At 35.4% G+C, this 17629-nt stretch overlaps 1 protein-coding gene across 1 annotated transcript; it reads right to left on the reverse strand.

Annotated features, from left to right (window-relative positions):
• Positions 1–8910: 8910 nt before the first annotated feature.
• LOC128127716 (uncharacterized) lies at positions 8911–14011 on the reverse strand. Its single transcript, XM_052766392.1, has 7 exons — positions 13532–14011; positions 13185–13426; positions 12440–12821; positions 11390–12043; positions 10129–10954; positions 9026–9732; positions 8911–8982 (listed from the first exon to the last, which is right to left on the reverse strand). The coding sequence occupies exons 1-7, from the start codon at positions 14009–14011 to the stop codon at positions 8911–8913; spliced, it is 3363 nt and encodes a 1120-aa protein (XP_052622352.1).
• Between the last annotated feature and the right edge of the window lie 3618 nt (positions 14012–17629).

Consider the following 17629-nt stretch of genomic DNA (forward strand, 5'->3'; position numbering starts at 1 on the left):
TGAACAACTCAGCGAGTCTGTTGAAGGTTGTCTTGGACTCGGCGAGTCTGTTCTTGGACTCGGCGAGTCAAGTCGCGAAACCCCAAACCCTTCGAGTTGAGACTCGAATCAGTGAGTCGAATGGAGACTCGGTGAGTTGGACAGGTCAGGACTCGGAAATCGGTAGACTCGGCGAGTCATGGACTGACTCGGCGAGTCGAGTCGCGAATAGAAGGACTCTGAACATATGAACTCGGTGAGTCAATAGGGTGACTCGGCGAGTAGGGTTGACCTGGAAGGTTGACTTTGACCAGGACTTTGACTTTGACCAGAGTTGACTTGGTTGTCTTTCGGGGGTCAGTTAGACTCAGTGTTGCATTGATATTGGTAGCTCGGGGAGTGAGTGGAGCAGGAGTTCAGAGAGTTGTTGGGCAGCAGTGAGTGGGTTCATCAGCCAGTTTAGCCAGTGCAGGTAAGTTTCCCTTTGTATGAATGGGTCTACGGCCACAATGCCGGCCCATGTAGTTATGAGTAGAAGACCCGGGGGTTAGCCCTAGGTACAGTATGCTAGTATGATATTCGGGACGAGGTCCAATGATAAAGGGCGGATGCCCAAGGAATGGTTTATGTGATAGTTTATACTTGTTGTCTGTGTGATACTTGTATGTGCCTGGTAGGGAGGTGAGAGTGGGCGCGGTCCCGTATCTCACCAATAGCAGAGTGTGGATGGTGTTCCACATCTCAGTAGCAGCAGATCAGGGGCGAGGCCCAAGTTAGGGAAGGAGTGAGGGTGAGCTGGGCCCGTACCTCACCATCAGCAGGAGTATGGACTGGGTTCCATGACTCATCAGTAGCAAGACAAGGGCGGGGCCCAGAGATAGGCGAGGCCTTAGGACAAGATCTGTTAGTATGTGTTTAGCTTATGTGATGTGATGTGATATGTTTATGTGCTATTATATGTTAGTGGGCGAGGCCCTGTGATATGCGAGGCCTAAGTGAAACAGATCTGTATCCGAGCGGGGCTCGAAGCCAGGCGGGGCCTGGAGCGGCGGGGTCGTTGTAGCGGGCGAGGCCCAGGATAGCGGGCGTGGCCCAGTATGTGCAGTATGTGGTTATGCATGGTATATGGTAGGGTGGGGAACTCACTAAGCTTCGTGCTTTCGTTTTTAGTTTTGGTTTCAGGTACTTCCGGTAGTGGAGGGAAGAGCTCGGAGTGATCGCATGGCACACACCATAGATTAGACAGTCTGGGAATGTTTTACTCTGATAATGAACATGTGTTTTGGAAATTAATACTCTGATTATATTTGGATTGATGATTCTGCTTTAAGTAATGTTTTATTAAAAGAAATTTTTTAGTCTTGAATTTTGGGATGTTACACGGGTATTCGAGTTTGAGGTCAGGTCGGGTAAGTTTTAGATATACCCGAAAATTTATTAAGTGACACTTATTGATATTTTCTTTTGTTCTTTATATGTTGGTTGGTTTAATATAGAATTGGCTAGGAAAATACTCCATACAATTAACAAATGCATATATAATAACAATACAAATCATTATCATATGTTATGAAGGGTTTTGTTTTATTTGAAGTGTGTGTACATGACTGCATTGTATATTTGATATTAGTTAAAAAACAAATTCGGGTATACCCGAAAATAAATATTCATAACTAAAACCCGACCTATCTTATTATCGGGTTAACCTATTACCCGAATGTTCATACCCGTTACCCGTTCTACCCGACCCATTCTATCCGAATTCGGAACGGGTCGGGTGGGTAGAACGGGTTTCGGGTTTTTTCGACAGACTTACCTACTTTTACGATGAATATCCCAATTCCTTAAGATGTTTTTTTTTCGCCCTAAACATATTGTACAAATGATGGTATATTTATTCTTTCATTTTTACTAAAGCCATAAAAAAACATAATTAAGTCTTTGTATCCTTTTCCTTTTTGTCCTAAACATATCGTACAACTATGGAATCACAAAGTACATTAGATAATCATAATATTTATTCTTACATTTTATCTAAAACCCTAAAAAGATAATTAAGTCTTTGTTTCCTTTTCCTTTTTACCGAAAATATCGTGGTTGTAACGTTTATTTAAATGATGATTACGGTTACCTTTTTTTTGATCATGTGATATATTGGAGAAAGCGAGCGATCAATAAATGTACTTCTAAGTCATTGGTTGTTTTACCATTTTTAGAAAGGAAAAAAAAAAGCCAATTAGTGTATTTATTTTCAAGACATTTTCAATATAATGCATTATTAGTAAATTCATTTGCGTATTTCATTTACTAAATAACTAAATATTAGCAACAAATTAGAATGACACGAGTCATCGATTTCAACTCATGCAAAATTTTCTTACTTGCGATGCTTATGCCTTATGATAGAGAATCAGTTTGTGGTTGGAAAAAATGTCAAGGTGAAATAACATGCACAACGTGAAAATATCATAGGTTATGTGTCGCCGTTAGCCATAAAGTAGTGAACTGTGATCAAAATGATAGAGGTAGAACGACTTTGTTCATTGAATATTGGTGGTTGGGTCACATGTGTTGCATAATGAAAATTGAGTACACATGGTTAGTTGTGTGAGCGTCCACTTTTGGTCAAACACATTGAATGGAAGTATCGTTGCTCCTATTAATTTGACGAACATAGACTCAAGCGATAAGGAGCACTTATTCTAACTTCAATTCATCTTTATAAATGCTTTCACTTGCCCTTTTTCGTGATTGGTTTATTTTATTGTTAACAAAAGGTGAATTAAGTTATTACCGTTAAAATGTTGGTCACGAAACATCAAAGCTCAATTAATACTAACTACACATTCAATTCTAGGTGGCCCCTGATATCGATTATATTACGCGTATATTTTGTTTGATATTGACTACATTATGTGTTTTTATTGTAAGTTGGACAAAATGTACTTAAAATGTTTTGAAATTATATTTTGTAGATAAAATACGCTACAGTACAATAAAGAAGCAAAAACTGGGCTAGAATGCAAGAAGTGGAAAAAAGACAATAATCGAGAAATCTAAAGGATCGAGAGAGGAATCATTAGGATCTCATTTTGGTTTGCTTTAGTGTCTATATTTACACTCTAGAGGAATCATTAGGATCTCATTTTGGTTTGCTTTAGTGTCTATATTTACACTCTGTCATGATTTCTTTATGTTTTTGTTCAGATGTAGGGTTATACCTGTTGTTCTTATTTGGAATTTATGAACCATATTTTTATTTGTTGATTGACATTTTGTATATTAAGAGTTATTTGTATTATCTTGGTTGTTTGATCATAGATCCGTATATGTCGAAGCTTGTATCTTTGTTGCCTATTGTTGTGTTTATATTATTTAGATGACCAATCTAATTGTGTATGCTTGAATCATAGTTGATCATGACGATTGACAAATATGATTAGCGATGAACCAAATCTTAGGGTTAGGTTGATAAATTGATGAACTTTAATGTATAAGTTTGCAATAGATGACCATTTTGTGAACCAATTGATTGACATGAATAATAAATAATAAAGATCAATTACCCGATTAAATCTTACATGATATAAACTAAAGGTTGGTAATAAGGAATGCTAATTTACATGATCATTGTGATTAGAATACCTAGGATCATTAGGATTATTAAATGGACAAAGGAAACTAATCAGATTAAGAATCAATAAGCAATAGACAAATATCCATTACACTTAATAGAAATCAAGCATACATGAATGATGGAATTGAATCTAAATGAAAGCACATATATGATCTGTTTCCAAAGTTTTGATTTGTGTTTGTTTGCCTTTTCATGAGAAGTATGAGTTATATCTCTGTGTAAAATTCTCAACGTATTTTGTATTATGATCCTTATGTTTAAGACACATACTTTATTAGTTTGAGAATTTCGATATATGTCATAACAAAAACAAATTGTGCACTCTTAGACTGATAAACTACCTATGAGTTCATGTTAATGAATTGATAAAACGAATTAAAGAACCACAAGTTACTAGTTCAAGAAACCTTTTGTTGGATATTATTCCTTTTATATATCAGCTCAGATACCGATTGTTGGAAATATAAAAATCTGATCACTGCGACAAAAGGCTCGGTTACCGGTCACTGTGTGATAGATATATAAGTTTAAGATATAAGATGTAAATATATATAAAGAATAATAATTGCGGAATAAGTATAAATATGAAAGCTATAAATAACTGAAAGCTATAATAATATAAATGACTATATTTAAATGACGTAAAGCTATAAATAATATAAATGACTGTATTTAAATGACATAAAGCTATAATAAAATATATATATATATAAGTATATAAATATATATCAAGTAGGTTCGTCAATAAATTGACTGAACTGGACTCGTGGAACGACTGGTCGATATTTGTTCTCTTGGAAGGACCGGTCGATATTGGGACTCTTGGAACGACTGGTCGATATTTGTTCAAAGATCAATCCGGTATTTGATAAGTAGTAAAAAGTTCATTTTCATGTAAAATGGATTGTTTACAAAACAGTGCAAAGTACACGAGTCATGTATTTGTATACGGGTATCGGGTGTTTTGAGGAGATTTGATGAGGTTGGAGTGGGTATTTGGAGGGTGTTAGGAGGTGGAATAAGGTTGTAATTTTGGTGGTGTAAGGCAGCAAAGATGGTGAAGTTGAAGGAGCTTTGGGTGGTGATGGATGTAGATTTTCGGAGTAAATCTCTCTGGATAGCCAATTCTCTCTCGCGTCTCTTTGGGGTTTCCCGTGGTCAAAATCGTCCACGAAAATTTCTAGATGTAGGTAATGTCCTGAAGAATTGATGGTGAAAATCTCCCTAGTAGTATTTTGGCTGTGTTGTTCTCACTTTTTTGTTTTCTAACATGAAGATTCTGAACTCAAAAACAGAAATCTCTCTGGATAGCCAATTCTCTCTCGCGTCTCTTTGGGGTTTCCCGTGGTCAAAATCGTCCACGAAAATTTCTAGATGTAGGTAAGGTCCTGAAGAATTGATGGTGAAAATCTCCCTAGTCTTTTTGTGCTTGTACCGAGCCCAGTTGTCTTCGTTTCTGACTTGAAGATTCTGCTGTCGAAAAACAGCAAGTGGTGATGGTTGTGGTTATTTGAAAGGGTTTTTTTGGAGGAGGTTTAAGGATGGTATTTGGAGGGTGTTAGGAGAGTATTTTGAGGTTGTTTGGAGGTTGGAATGAGGTTGATATAAGGTGGTGAAAGTTTATGAAGATGATGATGTTTGATGGGTTGAAGATGAACACCTTGAGTTTGAATGAAGAAGATGAAGATAGTTGATGATGTTCTTCATTTTTGGTTGTTGTTGATCTTGATGTTCTTGGTTATCTCCAGGGATGAAGATTGAGAGGGTGTGGTTTTACAAAGGAAAATTCACTATAACATATGAATCTCTCTTAGTCTCTTATATTCTCACTAACACTAAACACACACTACATACACATGTATATATATGAGAAACAAATATCTAGTAGTAGTACACTTGAGTGTAAGTTGAAAGATGCAAGTTGATGTAGAGCTAGGAGCAAAGAACGTGGGAAGGTTTTAGGCTTCTTCATCCTTGACTTTTCTTGACTTCCTCCTTTGTTTGACTTATTCAACACATATACATATCTATATATATAATACATATATATATAACACATACATATATATATAATACATATATATACATACGTATATATATATATATATATATATATATATATATATATATATATATATATTGGTGAAACTTTTTAGTCACACAGCTAATTTTCTCGTCTATGCGCGTGCTTTCGTATTTTCCGTTTTATCACGCATTCATGCAACCTGAAATAACTGATAATATTTGTTAGATTGTATAAAAACAGTTCATCTTATTTCAGTTATGGTCACATACAAGGTTACATAAGAACATTTTTCAACAATTTCCCCCTATGTGATCATTGCTGAAATAAGGACAGGTATGATATAATCATATTGACAGTTTAACTTTTGAAGATTCGAGATAAAAGATTTGTCAATAGATAAGATATATATAAAACCATAGCAATTGATTTGAAAGTTTGTGACTTGGTTTAACATATCTTATGTAAAAGATTTTCAGAAATTTGTTTCCGAATCAAAGTCTCAGGTTCGGTTATCAAAGGGTAGCCATATATGTATCTAAAGAAATTTCTTAAGATTTTATAGCATTATTAATGACGACAAGTGGTTTAACAGGTCGATTCAGATGAACGCTCATAGGTATAGCTCACACTTCACTTGGGTGTTTAGTTGTTCTAGCAGCAGAACAAGTTAATGATCACTAAAAATGAGTGATATCTCTCTCTGACGACTCACACTCATATTGGAGGTGTTCAACTATGCTTTTCTTGAAAGGTCACTTAGTCTCATTATTAGATAATCAATCACATAAGACTGGTTTCGGCATTACTCAGCGGGTTTCTTCATTCATGCCATTAATTTTCTCTCTCTCTCCGTCGGGAAATACATGTAGAGGGGTTTAACAATTTTCATAGTGCAGTTTGCAACTAAGAACTTTCATTGATGAAGGCTACAGTATCCCGGGAAATCCTTTGTTGTTGCAGCTTTTTCTTTGATGGTATCCTTTTTGTTGATCAATATCCTTTTTGTTGTAAAAGGATATTTTGTTTTAGCATCGAGAATTTGCTACATTTGAGAAAATTGGGATTTTTGAGAGTATCTATCTTGCGGGATTAAGATATCCCTTTTTGTGAAAAATGGTTAAAAACAGATCACGAGATCTTTTGATGTTTGCTTTGAAATAACCATTTGATTGAACTTTGTTTGAAAATACCAAATGTAGAGTTTTTTTTGTTTTGTTTGGTATTTCTTCGGTGAATGATTTGGCTTTCTTGTTGATTCCTTTTTATCTTGTTTCGTCTTTTCTTGTTGATGGATCACGGGATCTCAAGACATCATTTTTGGTTGGCTTATATCTAGGTAGGGATTAGTGGCATAAAAGACAGTTTGTCTAGTATGTATGAAATGAATGTATCGTCCCTGGTCATTTTGATATCTAAGCAAAAATGAGACCGTGACAAGGTATAATCGGATATACCTTATAAGCAATAGTGACACACCTAAGCTCACAAGAAATGAATTCCACAATGATTCAGATTGATGAGGCACAAATTCTCACATGGGTTTTTGTTTTCATCTGAACCTCCTAACCTTATGTCCCTTTTTGAAATCATCAATAATGAAATAAAATTGAAGGAAATAAAGTTATGTACATTATGAAAAGTAGGAGATTTGAACCTTCACTCCAATTGAGAATCAATATGACTTAATATCTTCATCGAGCATAAGCATCTGAAAATTAAGTCAAAAGACGATTAATCACAAGGTTCTATAAAAGCTTATTATGGCAAGTCTTTTATAATATTTTTGAAGATTTGTTTTTCTGAATGTTTTTGGAAATATTGGTTATTTCAATGTTTTTGGTTTTTTTGAAAAGAAAGCAGTTTTCAAATGTTTTTGAATTTTCTTTTTGAATGAAAGTAAACACACTTTTGTACAAACAAAAAGTAAGAGTTTAAGGATGGATGTTATCTGGATTTAACATTCCTAGATGGCTTAGGAAGTATTGAAACTTCGTTTCATCGAGAGCCTTAGTGAAGACATCGGCAATTTGATCTTCGGAGTTGATGAAATGTAGTTCGATATGACCCTTTTGAATGTTGTCTTTGATAAAGTGATATCGAATGTCGATGTGCTTTGTCATGGAATGGTGAACGGGATTGTGAGAAATGGCAATTGCACTAGTTGAGTCACAAAATATGGGAATTTGTGAGATTTTGAAGCCATAGTCACGCAGTTGAGTTTGCATCCATATGACTTGTGAACAACAGCTGGCGGCAGCGACATATTCAGCTTCTGCTGTTGATGTGGATACACACGTCTGTTTCTTTGAAGTCCAACTCACTAGTCTACCTCCTAGAAATTGACAGCTACCAGATGTACTCTTCCTATCTAGCTTGCATCCTCCGTAGTCTGAGTCGGTGAAAGCGTTCAGCTGAAAATCGGATTTAGCTGGATACCAAAGGCCAAGTTTGGGAGTGCCTTTAAGGTATTTGAAGATGCGTTTCACAGCAACTACATGGGATTCCATAGGATTTGCTTGGTATCTAGCACAAACACATGTAGAAAACATGATGTCAGGTCTGCTGGCAATGAGGTACAAGAGTGATCCGATCATTCCACGATATCTTTTCTGGTCAACGGGTTTGCCATTTAAGTCTGCATCAATTTTGTATCCAAAAGCCATTGGGGTTTTTGCGGTATTGGATTTTTCCATTGAAAAACGAGTGAGTAGGTTTTTGACATAATTCTCTTGGTTGATGAAAATGCCATCAGTTGACTGTTTGATTTGAAGTCCGAGAAAAGTAGTCATCTCCCCAATCATGCTCATTTCAAATTTGCTCTTCATTAGATTTGCAAACTTAACACTTAAAGATTCATCAGTAGAACCGAAAATAATGTCATCAACATATATTTGTACGATTAACAGATGTTTATTAAAGATTTTACGAAAGAGTGTTTGATCAATTGAACCTCTTTTAAAACCTGATTCTTCGAGAAAGGTTGACAACGTGGCATACCAAGCTCGAGGTGCTTGTTTCAAGCCGTAGACAGCTTTCTGCAATTTAAAGCTGTGATCTGGAAATTTGGGATCTTCGAAACCTGGTGGTTGTTGGATGTATACTTCGCGATCTATCTCTCCATGTAGGAATGCACATTTAACATCCATTTGGAATACTTTGAAATTCTTATGTGCAGCATATGCAAGAAAGATGCGAATTGCTTCAATTCGGGCAACTGGAGCATATGTTTCATCGTAGTCGATTCCCTCTTGTTGTGAATATCCTTTGACTACAAGACGTGCCTTGTTTCGACAAATGATTCCTTGATCGTCAGTCTTGTTTCTGTATACCCATCTTGAACCTATAACAGTAACATCGGGTGGAGTAGGAACAAGATTCCATACGTCGTTTCTTTCAAATTCTGCTAGCTCTTCTTGCATAGCTTTTACCCAATCTGGATCTTTTATAGCAGAATGTATGGTTTTGGGTTCGGTCGTGGATAAGAAGGCTCCAAATAAACATTCATTTGTGGATGCGCCTCTAGTCTGAATGCCTATGTTGGGATCTCCGATGATTTGGTCTGTTGGATGATTTCTGGTCCACTTTATTAAGCGATTCTCTTCCGCTATAATAATTGGAGTTTCAGTATCCCATTGTTCTTCTCCGGGCGTTTCATCTTGGAATAGGTTTGAAGGTTCCCCCATAAATGATGCATCGGGATTGTTTTGGCTATTTGGGGTTCGGGTGTTTAAAGGAGGATTTGGTGTTTGTTCCAAAGAGGAAGTATGTGTTGGTGGTTCCCCCTCGAATTGATTTGCATCATTTTGGTTTGTTTGTGGAATTACTTCACTGGGTGTTCCTGTAGGGTCAATTAAAGTAGTTAGAAGTTCAGAATTGTAAGCGGTTTTTGGTTGTTCAAAAAGCAAATCAAGATCGATTTCAATGTCTATGTCAGGAGAAGGTGTTTGTTGAATTGGATTTTGAAAAATATTTTCAATCATTTTTGAACCAAAATGTTCACGATCCAATTTCCTAACATAAAATTCATCGAAATGAACATCGGTACTTTCTTCAATTACTCTAGTACGTTTATTCAGTACTCGATAAGCAGCTGAAGAAAAAGAGTAACCAAGGAAAATTCCTTCGTCCGACCTTGATTCAAATTTTGAAAGGTGATCTTTATTATTCTTTACGAAGCATCGACAACCGAAAATATGGAAAAATTTGATGTTTGGTTTTCGGTTGTTAATGACTTCATATGGTGTTTTATGAAGATGTTTATGGATTAAGGAACGATTTTGAGTATAGCAAGCTGTGGCTATTGCTTCTGCCCAGAAGTATTGTGGCAGATCAGCGAAGATAAGCATTGATCTTGCAGCTTCACATAGAGTTCGGTTCCTTCTTTCGACAACACCGTTCTGTTGTGGAGTGTATGGGGCTGAGAAGTTGTGTTCAATTCCTTTGTCTTTGAGAAATGAATCTAGAGTATTGTTTTTGAACTCTAAACCATTATCACTTCGGATTCTTCGAACAGGTCGTTTCAACTTCAGCTCGATTTGTTTGATGAAGTTGATCATCTCTTCAGGTGCTTCTGATTTTAGTCTTAAGAAAAAGACCCAAGTAAAGCGCGAGAAACCATCAACGACAACAAGAATGTACTTCTTCCCTTGAATGGTTTGGGTTTTGGCAGGGCCACAAAGGTCTATGTGCAACAACTCTAGTGGTTCGGACACACTAGATTCTGAGATGCTTTTGTGAGTGGATTTGGAAAGTTTTCCTTTTTCACATGCGGCACAAAGAGTTTCGTTATCAAGCTTCAGAAGTGGTAGCCCTCGAACAAGATCATCGCCGATTAATTTGTTGATGTACCCAAAGTTTAGATGGGAAAGGCGGCGGTGCCATAACCAACTAATATCTGCTGGGGCTTTAGATAGCAGACATATATCGGGTTTACCATAGATAAGATCCATGTCAAGTGGATACATATTTCCGGCACGGTCAGAATCAACTATAACATCTTTGGTTTTGGCGTCCATGATCAAGCTTCGTTGTTTGGTGAAAAGAACTTCAAGATTGTTATCACACAGTTGAGAAACACTGATGAGGTTGTGTTTCAGGTCATCGACGAAGGCAACTTTCTTTATGGTAAAATTACCATTTGTTATGTTTCCATAACCTTTGATTTTTGCTTTCATGTTGTTGCCGAAGGTAACATCTTGATTGGTTTGTATAGGTTTGAAGTCACGTAAGTAGTTCCGGTTTCCTGTCATATGCTTGGAGCAGCCACTATCAATATACCATGTATCATCATTGGGTTCTCCAGCATTAAGTACCTACAATCAGACAGAAACTTTAGGTACCCAAATCTGAATGGGTCCTGGTTTGTCAGTTGTTATTTTGGGTGCTTTTCTTAATGAATTTCTTTTATCATTTGACTTCACATTATTGTAATGGTTTGGTTTATAACGATGGAATGGTTGAGGTTTGATTTGATCTATCAATTTTACCCAAAATGCGATTTGTTTTTGAAAACCTGTGGGTTGATAAGATCTGTGATTTGGTGAAAGATATCCTAGATGTGAAGGTTTGTTTGAAAAGTTTTCTTCATATCTGGGATGTGATGGGCGGTTTTGAAAAGCTTTTTGAGGATGATGGTTTGAAACTTTCGGATGTGATGGTTTTTGAAAGTTCCTTGAATGATTAAAAGTAATATCTTGAAAGCGGTTTTCAAAAGGTTTTTGAAAAGATTTTGGTTTTTGTTTGGAAACCTGTTTATGAGGTATGACGTTTGGTTTCTTTGGTTGTTTTTCAAAAAGGTTTGGTTTGATTAGTGGGGTTTTGGTGACTTGAATGGATTTTTTGCTTGTTTGTTGTTTCTTGGAGTATTTTTGTCCCAGACTAGTTTTTCCAACAATTGATGAAGTCATTGTAGGAAAAGCAGTTGGTATAGAAGTACTACCATCCTTATAAGAGGAATTTTCTCCATTCAAAAAGTTTTTGAGTTTAGTGGTTCCATCAGTATTTTTGATTTGGTGAGTTAAAGAACTTGCAGAGTCTGTTTCAGAATTTACAACTCTTTTGAAAGACTTTTTGGAAACACTGAAAGCAGTATCATCTGGACTACAGTTGATAACTGTTTCGTCATCTGAATCTTCCTCATTAACAGATGTGAAAAGATTATGTAGAGTAGATTCAGAGTTTTCACAATTCGTCATGTTTTTCTGTTTTGCTTGTTCAATTTCAAAGGTTTCTCTTCCAATTCCTGGTCTATAATTCGTATCAATTTTGCCAGTTCCCAAGGTGTTTGCCTTGGTGAAAATATCATCACTTAGTTTTCTGGCAACTTTGATAGAATCCATATTCCATATCAGTCTTTTATTCTCGGTTTCAAGAGAATTGATTTGTTTTAAAGAATCAGTCAGCTTTTCATTTAAAACATTGTATTTGTCAGTTGATTCTTGAAAGTCTTGTTTCAACTGAAGGATTTCCATTTCTAAAACATCTTTTATTTCAGAAGAAATGACTGACTGATTTTTTAGTTCCAAATCCCTTTTCTGAATTAGGGACTGATTTAATTGTTCCAAGACGTGATTATAATCTTCTGATTTTCTTTCAACGTCTCTTTCCAATTTGCTTTTCGTTCTTGTTGATTCTCCAAATTTGAGTTGCAAGGTTTGTAACTCAGATTTGCAAATATCATAATTGACCATTGTGTCATGATATGTTTTGAGATCAACTTCCAGACTAGTCTCAATTTTGGTTATGTGGGACTCAAAAATTGTTTTGGAAAAACCAAGTTCAGAGATCATAGACCATACCTGTTCTATGACGTTTGGAGCTCTTGAAGGTATTTCAACACCAGCTACGAAGCAGAAGTTTGATTGTGTTGGTTCGTGTTCAGCTTCGTCATCAGAAGTTGGCCAGTATTCCACACTTGGTTCATGGATTGCCATCAATGCTCTTTGCTTTTCTTGGTTTTCCAGTTTCTTCAATTCATCGGCTCTTTGAGCATAGTATGCTGAGTCTTTGATTTTGGTTTTGTTTTTGGCTCGACATTCTCTGGCATAGTGATTTGTTCCTTTGCAGTTGTGACAAATGATCACTTCTTCATCACTATCATCCTTTTGACTTTTAATCGGAAGTCTTTCAGGTGTTTGAGTTTGGGCTTGTTGGGAAGGTTGAGAATGGTTTTGTTGGAATCTAAAATTTTGGTTGTTTTGAAAACCATTGTTTTGATTGTTGTAACCTTGATTTTGGAAACCTCTATTTTGATTTTGAAAACTATTGTTTGGATTGTGATTATGACCTGAGTTGGGATCGTTTTGAAATCCCTGGTTTTGAAAACCTTGGTTTGAGTTATTTTGGAAAGAAGGTCTTTGAGAATTTTGTCCAAAGTAAGGTCTAGGTTGAAAACCTGAGTTGTTTTGACCAAAAGATGGTCTTGGTTGAAAACTTGAGTTATTTTGTCCAAAAGATGGTCTTGGTTGAAAATTTGGTCTAAAATTTGATTGACCATGATTTGGGATAAATCTCTGGAGATTTGTGTTTGCAACCAACGCACACAGTTGTTGATAATCTGCTTCATCATTTGAATCAAACTGGAAGGCTTGGTTTTGAAAAGATGTAGTCTGATTAAAATGATTAAAGTTTTGATCATTGAAAGGTGTTTGGTTTTGAGAAGTTGTGGACACAAGTGCAAGTGGTCCTCCAAAAGCTGCAATGGTTGGTGGGTCAATCGAGGATTCATACGATTGAAGTTCTCCATACAAATTGTACAAAGATTCGGTATGAATAGCTGGATTTCCCTGAATAATGAGTTTAACCATTTTCCAGCTTTCGAACAGATTGTTTAAAAACTTGAGATTTATCTCGTGTTGTGTCTTTTTGATACCCAAATTGTTCATTTTAACCATAATCAAATTGAACCTATCATGAGCATCATGGATGGTTTCTGATGAAAGCATTTTGAAATTATCAAATTCATTCAAAACAGATGTTCTTTTGTTTCCGATGATTCTTTTATTTCCACAAAAACGATTTTTCAAATTCTCCCAAATTTGATTTGCGGTTAACAGTATAATGTCATCCATTTGACTTAGAATACTGTGAGGTATTCCAGAAACAAGTTCCTTTTTGGCTTGGAGTTCCAACTTTTTTGTAATTTCAACTTGAGTGGCTTGATTTGTAGCAAGAGTAGCCATATTTTCTGGAGTAACATATGTTCCTTCTACACACTTCCAGACATCTTCATTTATAGCATTAAGATGAAGATTCATACGGCCAACCCACGAATTATACTCTTCAGGAATAAGTATGGGTGCCCGTGAACCAGATCCTAAGCTATTTGCAATGGAGACAGAGTTCATGTTGGAGTAATTTGCCAAAGACATTTTTTTTGAAAGGATTTTGAACAAGTGATATTAAAATGAAATTTTTAAAGAAAAGCTTATGGAAGGTTTATAAACGCTATAACCAAAAGTTTTTCGACAAAAATTTCAAGGTAAATCACACAAGCTCTGATACCAATTGTTGGATATTATTCCTTTTATATATCAGCTCAGATACCGATTGTTGGAAATATAAAAATCTGATCACTGCGACAAAAGGCTCGGTTACCGGTCACTGTGTGATAGATATATAAGTTTAAGATATAAGATGTAAATATATATAAAGAATAATAATTGCGGAATAAGTATAAATATGAAAGCTATAAATAACTGAAAGCTATAATAATATAAATGACTATATTTAAATGACGTAAAGCTATAAATAATATAAATGACTGTATTTAAATGACATAAAGCTATAATAAAATATATATATATATATATATAAGTATATAAATATATATCAAGTAGGTTCGTCAATAAATTGACTGAACTGGACTCGTGGAACGACTGGTCGATATTTGTTCTCTTGGAAGGACCGGTCGATATTGGGACTCTTGGAACGACTGGTCGATATTTGTTCAAAGATCAATCCGGTATTTGATAAGTAGTAAAAAGTTCATTTTCATGTAAAATGGATTGTTTACAAAACAGTGCAAAGTACACGAGTCATGTATTTGTATACGGGTATCGGGTTTTTGAGGAGATTTGATGAGGTTGGAGTGGGTATTTGGAGGGTGTTAGGAGGTGGAATAAGGTTGTAATTTTGGTGGTGTAAGGCAGCAAAGATGGTGAAGTTGAAGGAGCTTTGGGTGGTGATGGATGTAGATTTTCGGAGTAAATCTCTCTGGATAGCCAATTCTCTCTCGCGTCTCTTTGGGGTTTCCCGTGGTCAAAATCGTCCACGAAAATTTCTAGATGTAGGTAATGTCCTGAAGAATTGATGGTGAAAATCTCCCTAGTAGTATTTTGGCTGTGTTGTTCTCGCTTTTTTGTTTTCTAACATGAAGATTCTGAACTCAAAAACAGAAATCTCTCTGGATAGCCAATTCTCTCTCGCGTCTCTTTGGGGTTTCCCGTGGTCAAAATCGTCCACGAAAATTTCTAGATGTAGGTAAGGTCCTGAAGAATTGATGGTGAAAATCTCCCTAGTCTTTTTGTGCTTGTACCGAGCCCAGTTGTCTTCGTTTCTGACTTGAAGATTCTGCTGTCGAAAAACAGCAAGTGGTGATGGTTGTGGTTATTTGAAAGGGTTTTTTTGGAGGAGGTTTAAGGATGGTATTTGGAGGGTGTTAGGAGAGTATTTTGAGGTTGTTTGGAGGTTGGAATGAGGTTGATATAAGGTGGTGAAAGTTTATGAAGATGATGATGTTTGATGGGTTGAAGATGAACACCTTGAGTTTGAATGAAGAAGATGAAGATAGTTGATGATGTTCTTCATTTTTGGTTGTTGTTGATCTTGATGTTCTTGGTTATCTCCAGGGATGAAGATTGAGAGGGTGTGGTTTTACAAAGGAAAATTCACTATAACATATGAATCTCTCTTAGTCTCTTATATTCTCACTAACACTAAACACACACTACATACACATGTATATATATGAGAAACAAATATCTAGTAGTAGTACACTTGAGTGTAAGTTGAAAGATGCAAGTTGATGTAGAGCTAGGAGCAAAGAACGTGGGAAGGTTTTAGGCTTCTTCATCCTTGACTTTTCTTGACTTCCTCCTTTGTTTGACTTATTCAACACATATACATATCTATATATATAATACATATATATATAACACATACATATATATATAATACATATATATACATACGTATATATATATATATATATATATATATATATATATATATATATATATATATATATATATATATATATATATTGGTGAAACTTTTTAGTCACACAGCTAATTTTCTCGTCTATGCGCGTGCTTTCGTATTTTCCGTTTTATCACGCATTCATGCAACCTGAAATAACTGATAATATTTGTTAGATTGTATAAAAACAGTTCATCTTATTTCAGTTATGGTCACATACAAGGTTACATAAGAACATTTTTCAACAATTTCCCCCTATGTGATCATTGCTGAAATAAGGACAGGTATGATATAATCATATTGACAGTTTAACTTTTGAAGATTCGAGATAAAAGATTTGTCAATAGATAAGATATATATAAAACCATAGCAATTGATTTGAAAGTTTGTGACTTGGTTTAACATATCTTATGTAAAAGATTTTCAGAAATTTGTTTCCGAATCAAAGTCTCAGGTTCGGTTATCAAAGGGTAGCCATATATGTATCTAAAGAAATTTCTTAAGATTTTATAGCATTATTAATGACGACAAGTGGTTTAACAGGTCGATTCAGATGAACGCTCATAGGTATAGCTCACACTTCACTTGGGTGTTTAGTTGTTCTGGCAGCAGAACAAGTTAATGATCACTAAAAATGAGTGATATCTCTCTCTGACGACTCACACTCATATTGGAGGTGTTCAACTATGCTTTTCTTGAAAGGTCACTTAGTCTCATTATTAGATAATCAATCACATAAGACTGGTTTCGGCATTACTCAGCGGGTTTCTTCATTCATGCCATTAATTTTCTCTCTCTCTCCGTCGGGAAATACATGTAGAGGGGTTTAACAATTTTCATAGTGCAGTTTGCAACTAAGAACTTTCATTGATGAAGGCTACAGTATCCCGGGAAATCCTTTGTTGTTGCAGCTTTTTCTTTGATGGTATCCTTTTTGTTGATCAATATCCTTTTTGTTGTAAAAGGATATTTTGTTTTAGCATCGAGAATTTGCTACATTTGAGAAAATTGGGATTTTTGAGAGTATCTATCTTGCGGGATTAAGATATCCCTTTTTGTGAAAAATGGTTAAAAACAGATCACGAGATCTTTTGATGTTTGCTTTGAAATAACCATTTGATTGAACTTTGTTTGAAAATACCAAATGTAGAGTTTTTTTTGTTTTGTTTGGTATTTCTTCGGTGAATGATTTGGCTTTCTTGTTGATTCCTTTTTATCTTGTTTCGTCTTTTCTTGTTGATGGATCACGGGATCTCAAGACATCATTTTTGGTTGGCTTATATCTAGGTAGGGATTAGTGGCATAAAAGACAGTTTGTCTAGTATGTATGAAATGAATGTATCGTCCCTGGTCATTTTGATATCTAAGCAAAAATGAGACCGTGACAAGGTATAATCGGATATACCTTATAAGCAATAGTGACACACCTAAGCTCACAAGAAATGAATTCCACAATGATTCAGATTGATGAGGCACAAATTCTCACATGGGTTTTTGTTTTCATCTGAACCTCCTAACCTTATGTCCCTTTTTGAAATCATCAATAATGAAATAAAATTGAAGGAAATAAAGTTATGTACATTATGAAAAGTAGGAGATTTGAACCTTCACTCCAATTGAGAATCAATATGACTTAATATCTTCATCGAGCATAAGCATCTGAAAATTAAGTCAAAAGACGATTAATCACAAGGTTCTATAAAAGCTTATTATGGCAAGTCTTTTATAATATTTTTGAAGATTTGTTTTTCTGAATGTTTTTGGAAATATTGGTTATTTCAATGTTTTTG

Source organism: Lactuca sativa, chromosome 8, assembly GCF_002870075.4.
Source record: "Lactuca sativa cultivar Salinas chromosome 8, Lsat_Salinas_v11, whole genome shotgun sequence".
Classification (NCBI taxonomy): domain Eukaryota; kingdom Viridiplantae; phylum Streptophyta; class Magnoliopsida; order Asterales; family Asteraceae; genus Lactuca; species Lactuca sativa.

Coding starts and splice junctions, on each gene's coding strand:
- LOC128127716 (XM_052766392.1), bottom strand. CDS start 14,011: ATGTCTTTGGCAAATTACTCCAACATGAACTCTGTCTCCATTGCAAAT. Junction 13,427..13,531: donor ATAGGTTCAATTTGATTATG/GTTAAAATGAAC, acceptor CTCATTATTCAG/GGAAATCCAGCTATTCATAC. Junction 8,983..9,025: donor CAGAATTTGAAAGAAACGAC/GTATGGAATCTT, acceptor TTACTGTTATAG/GTTCAAGATGGGTATACAGA.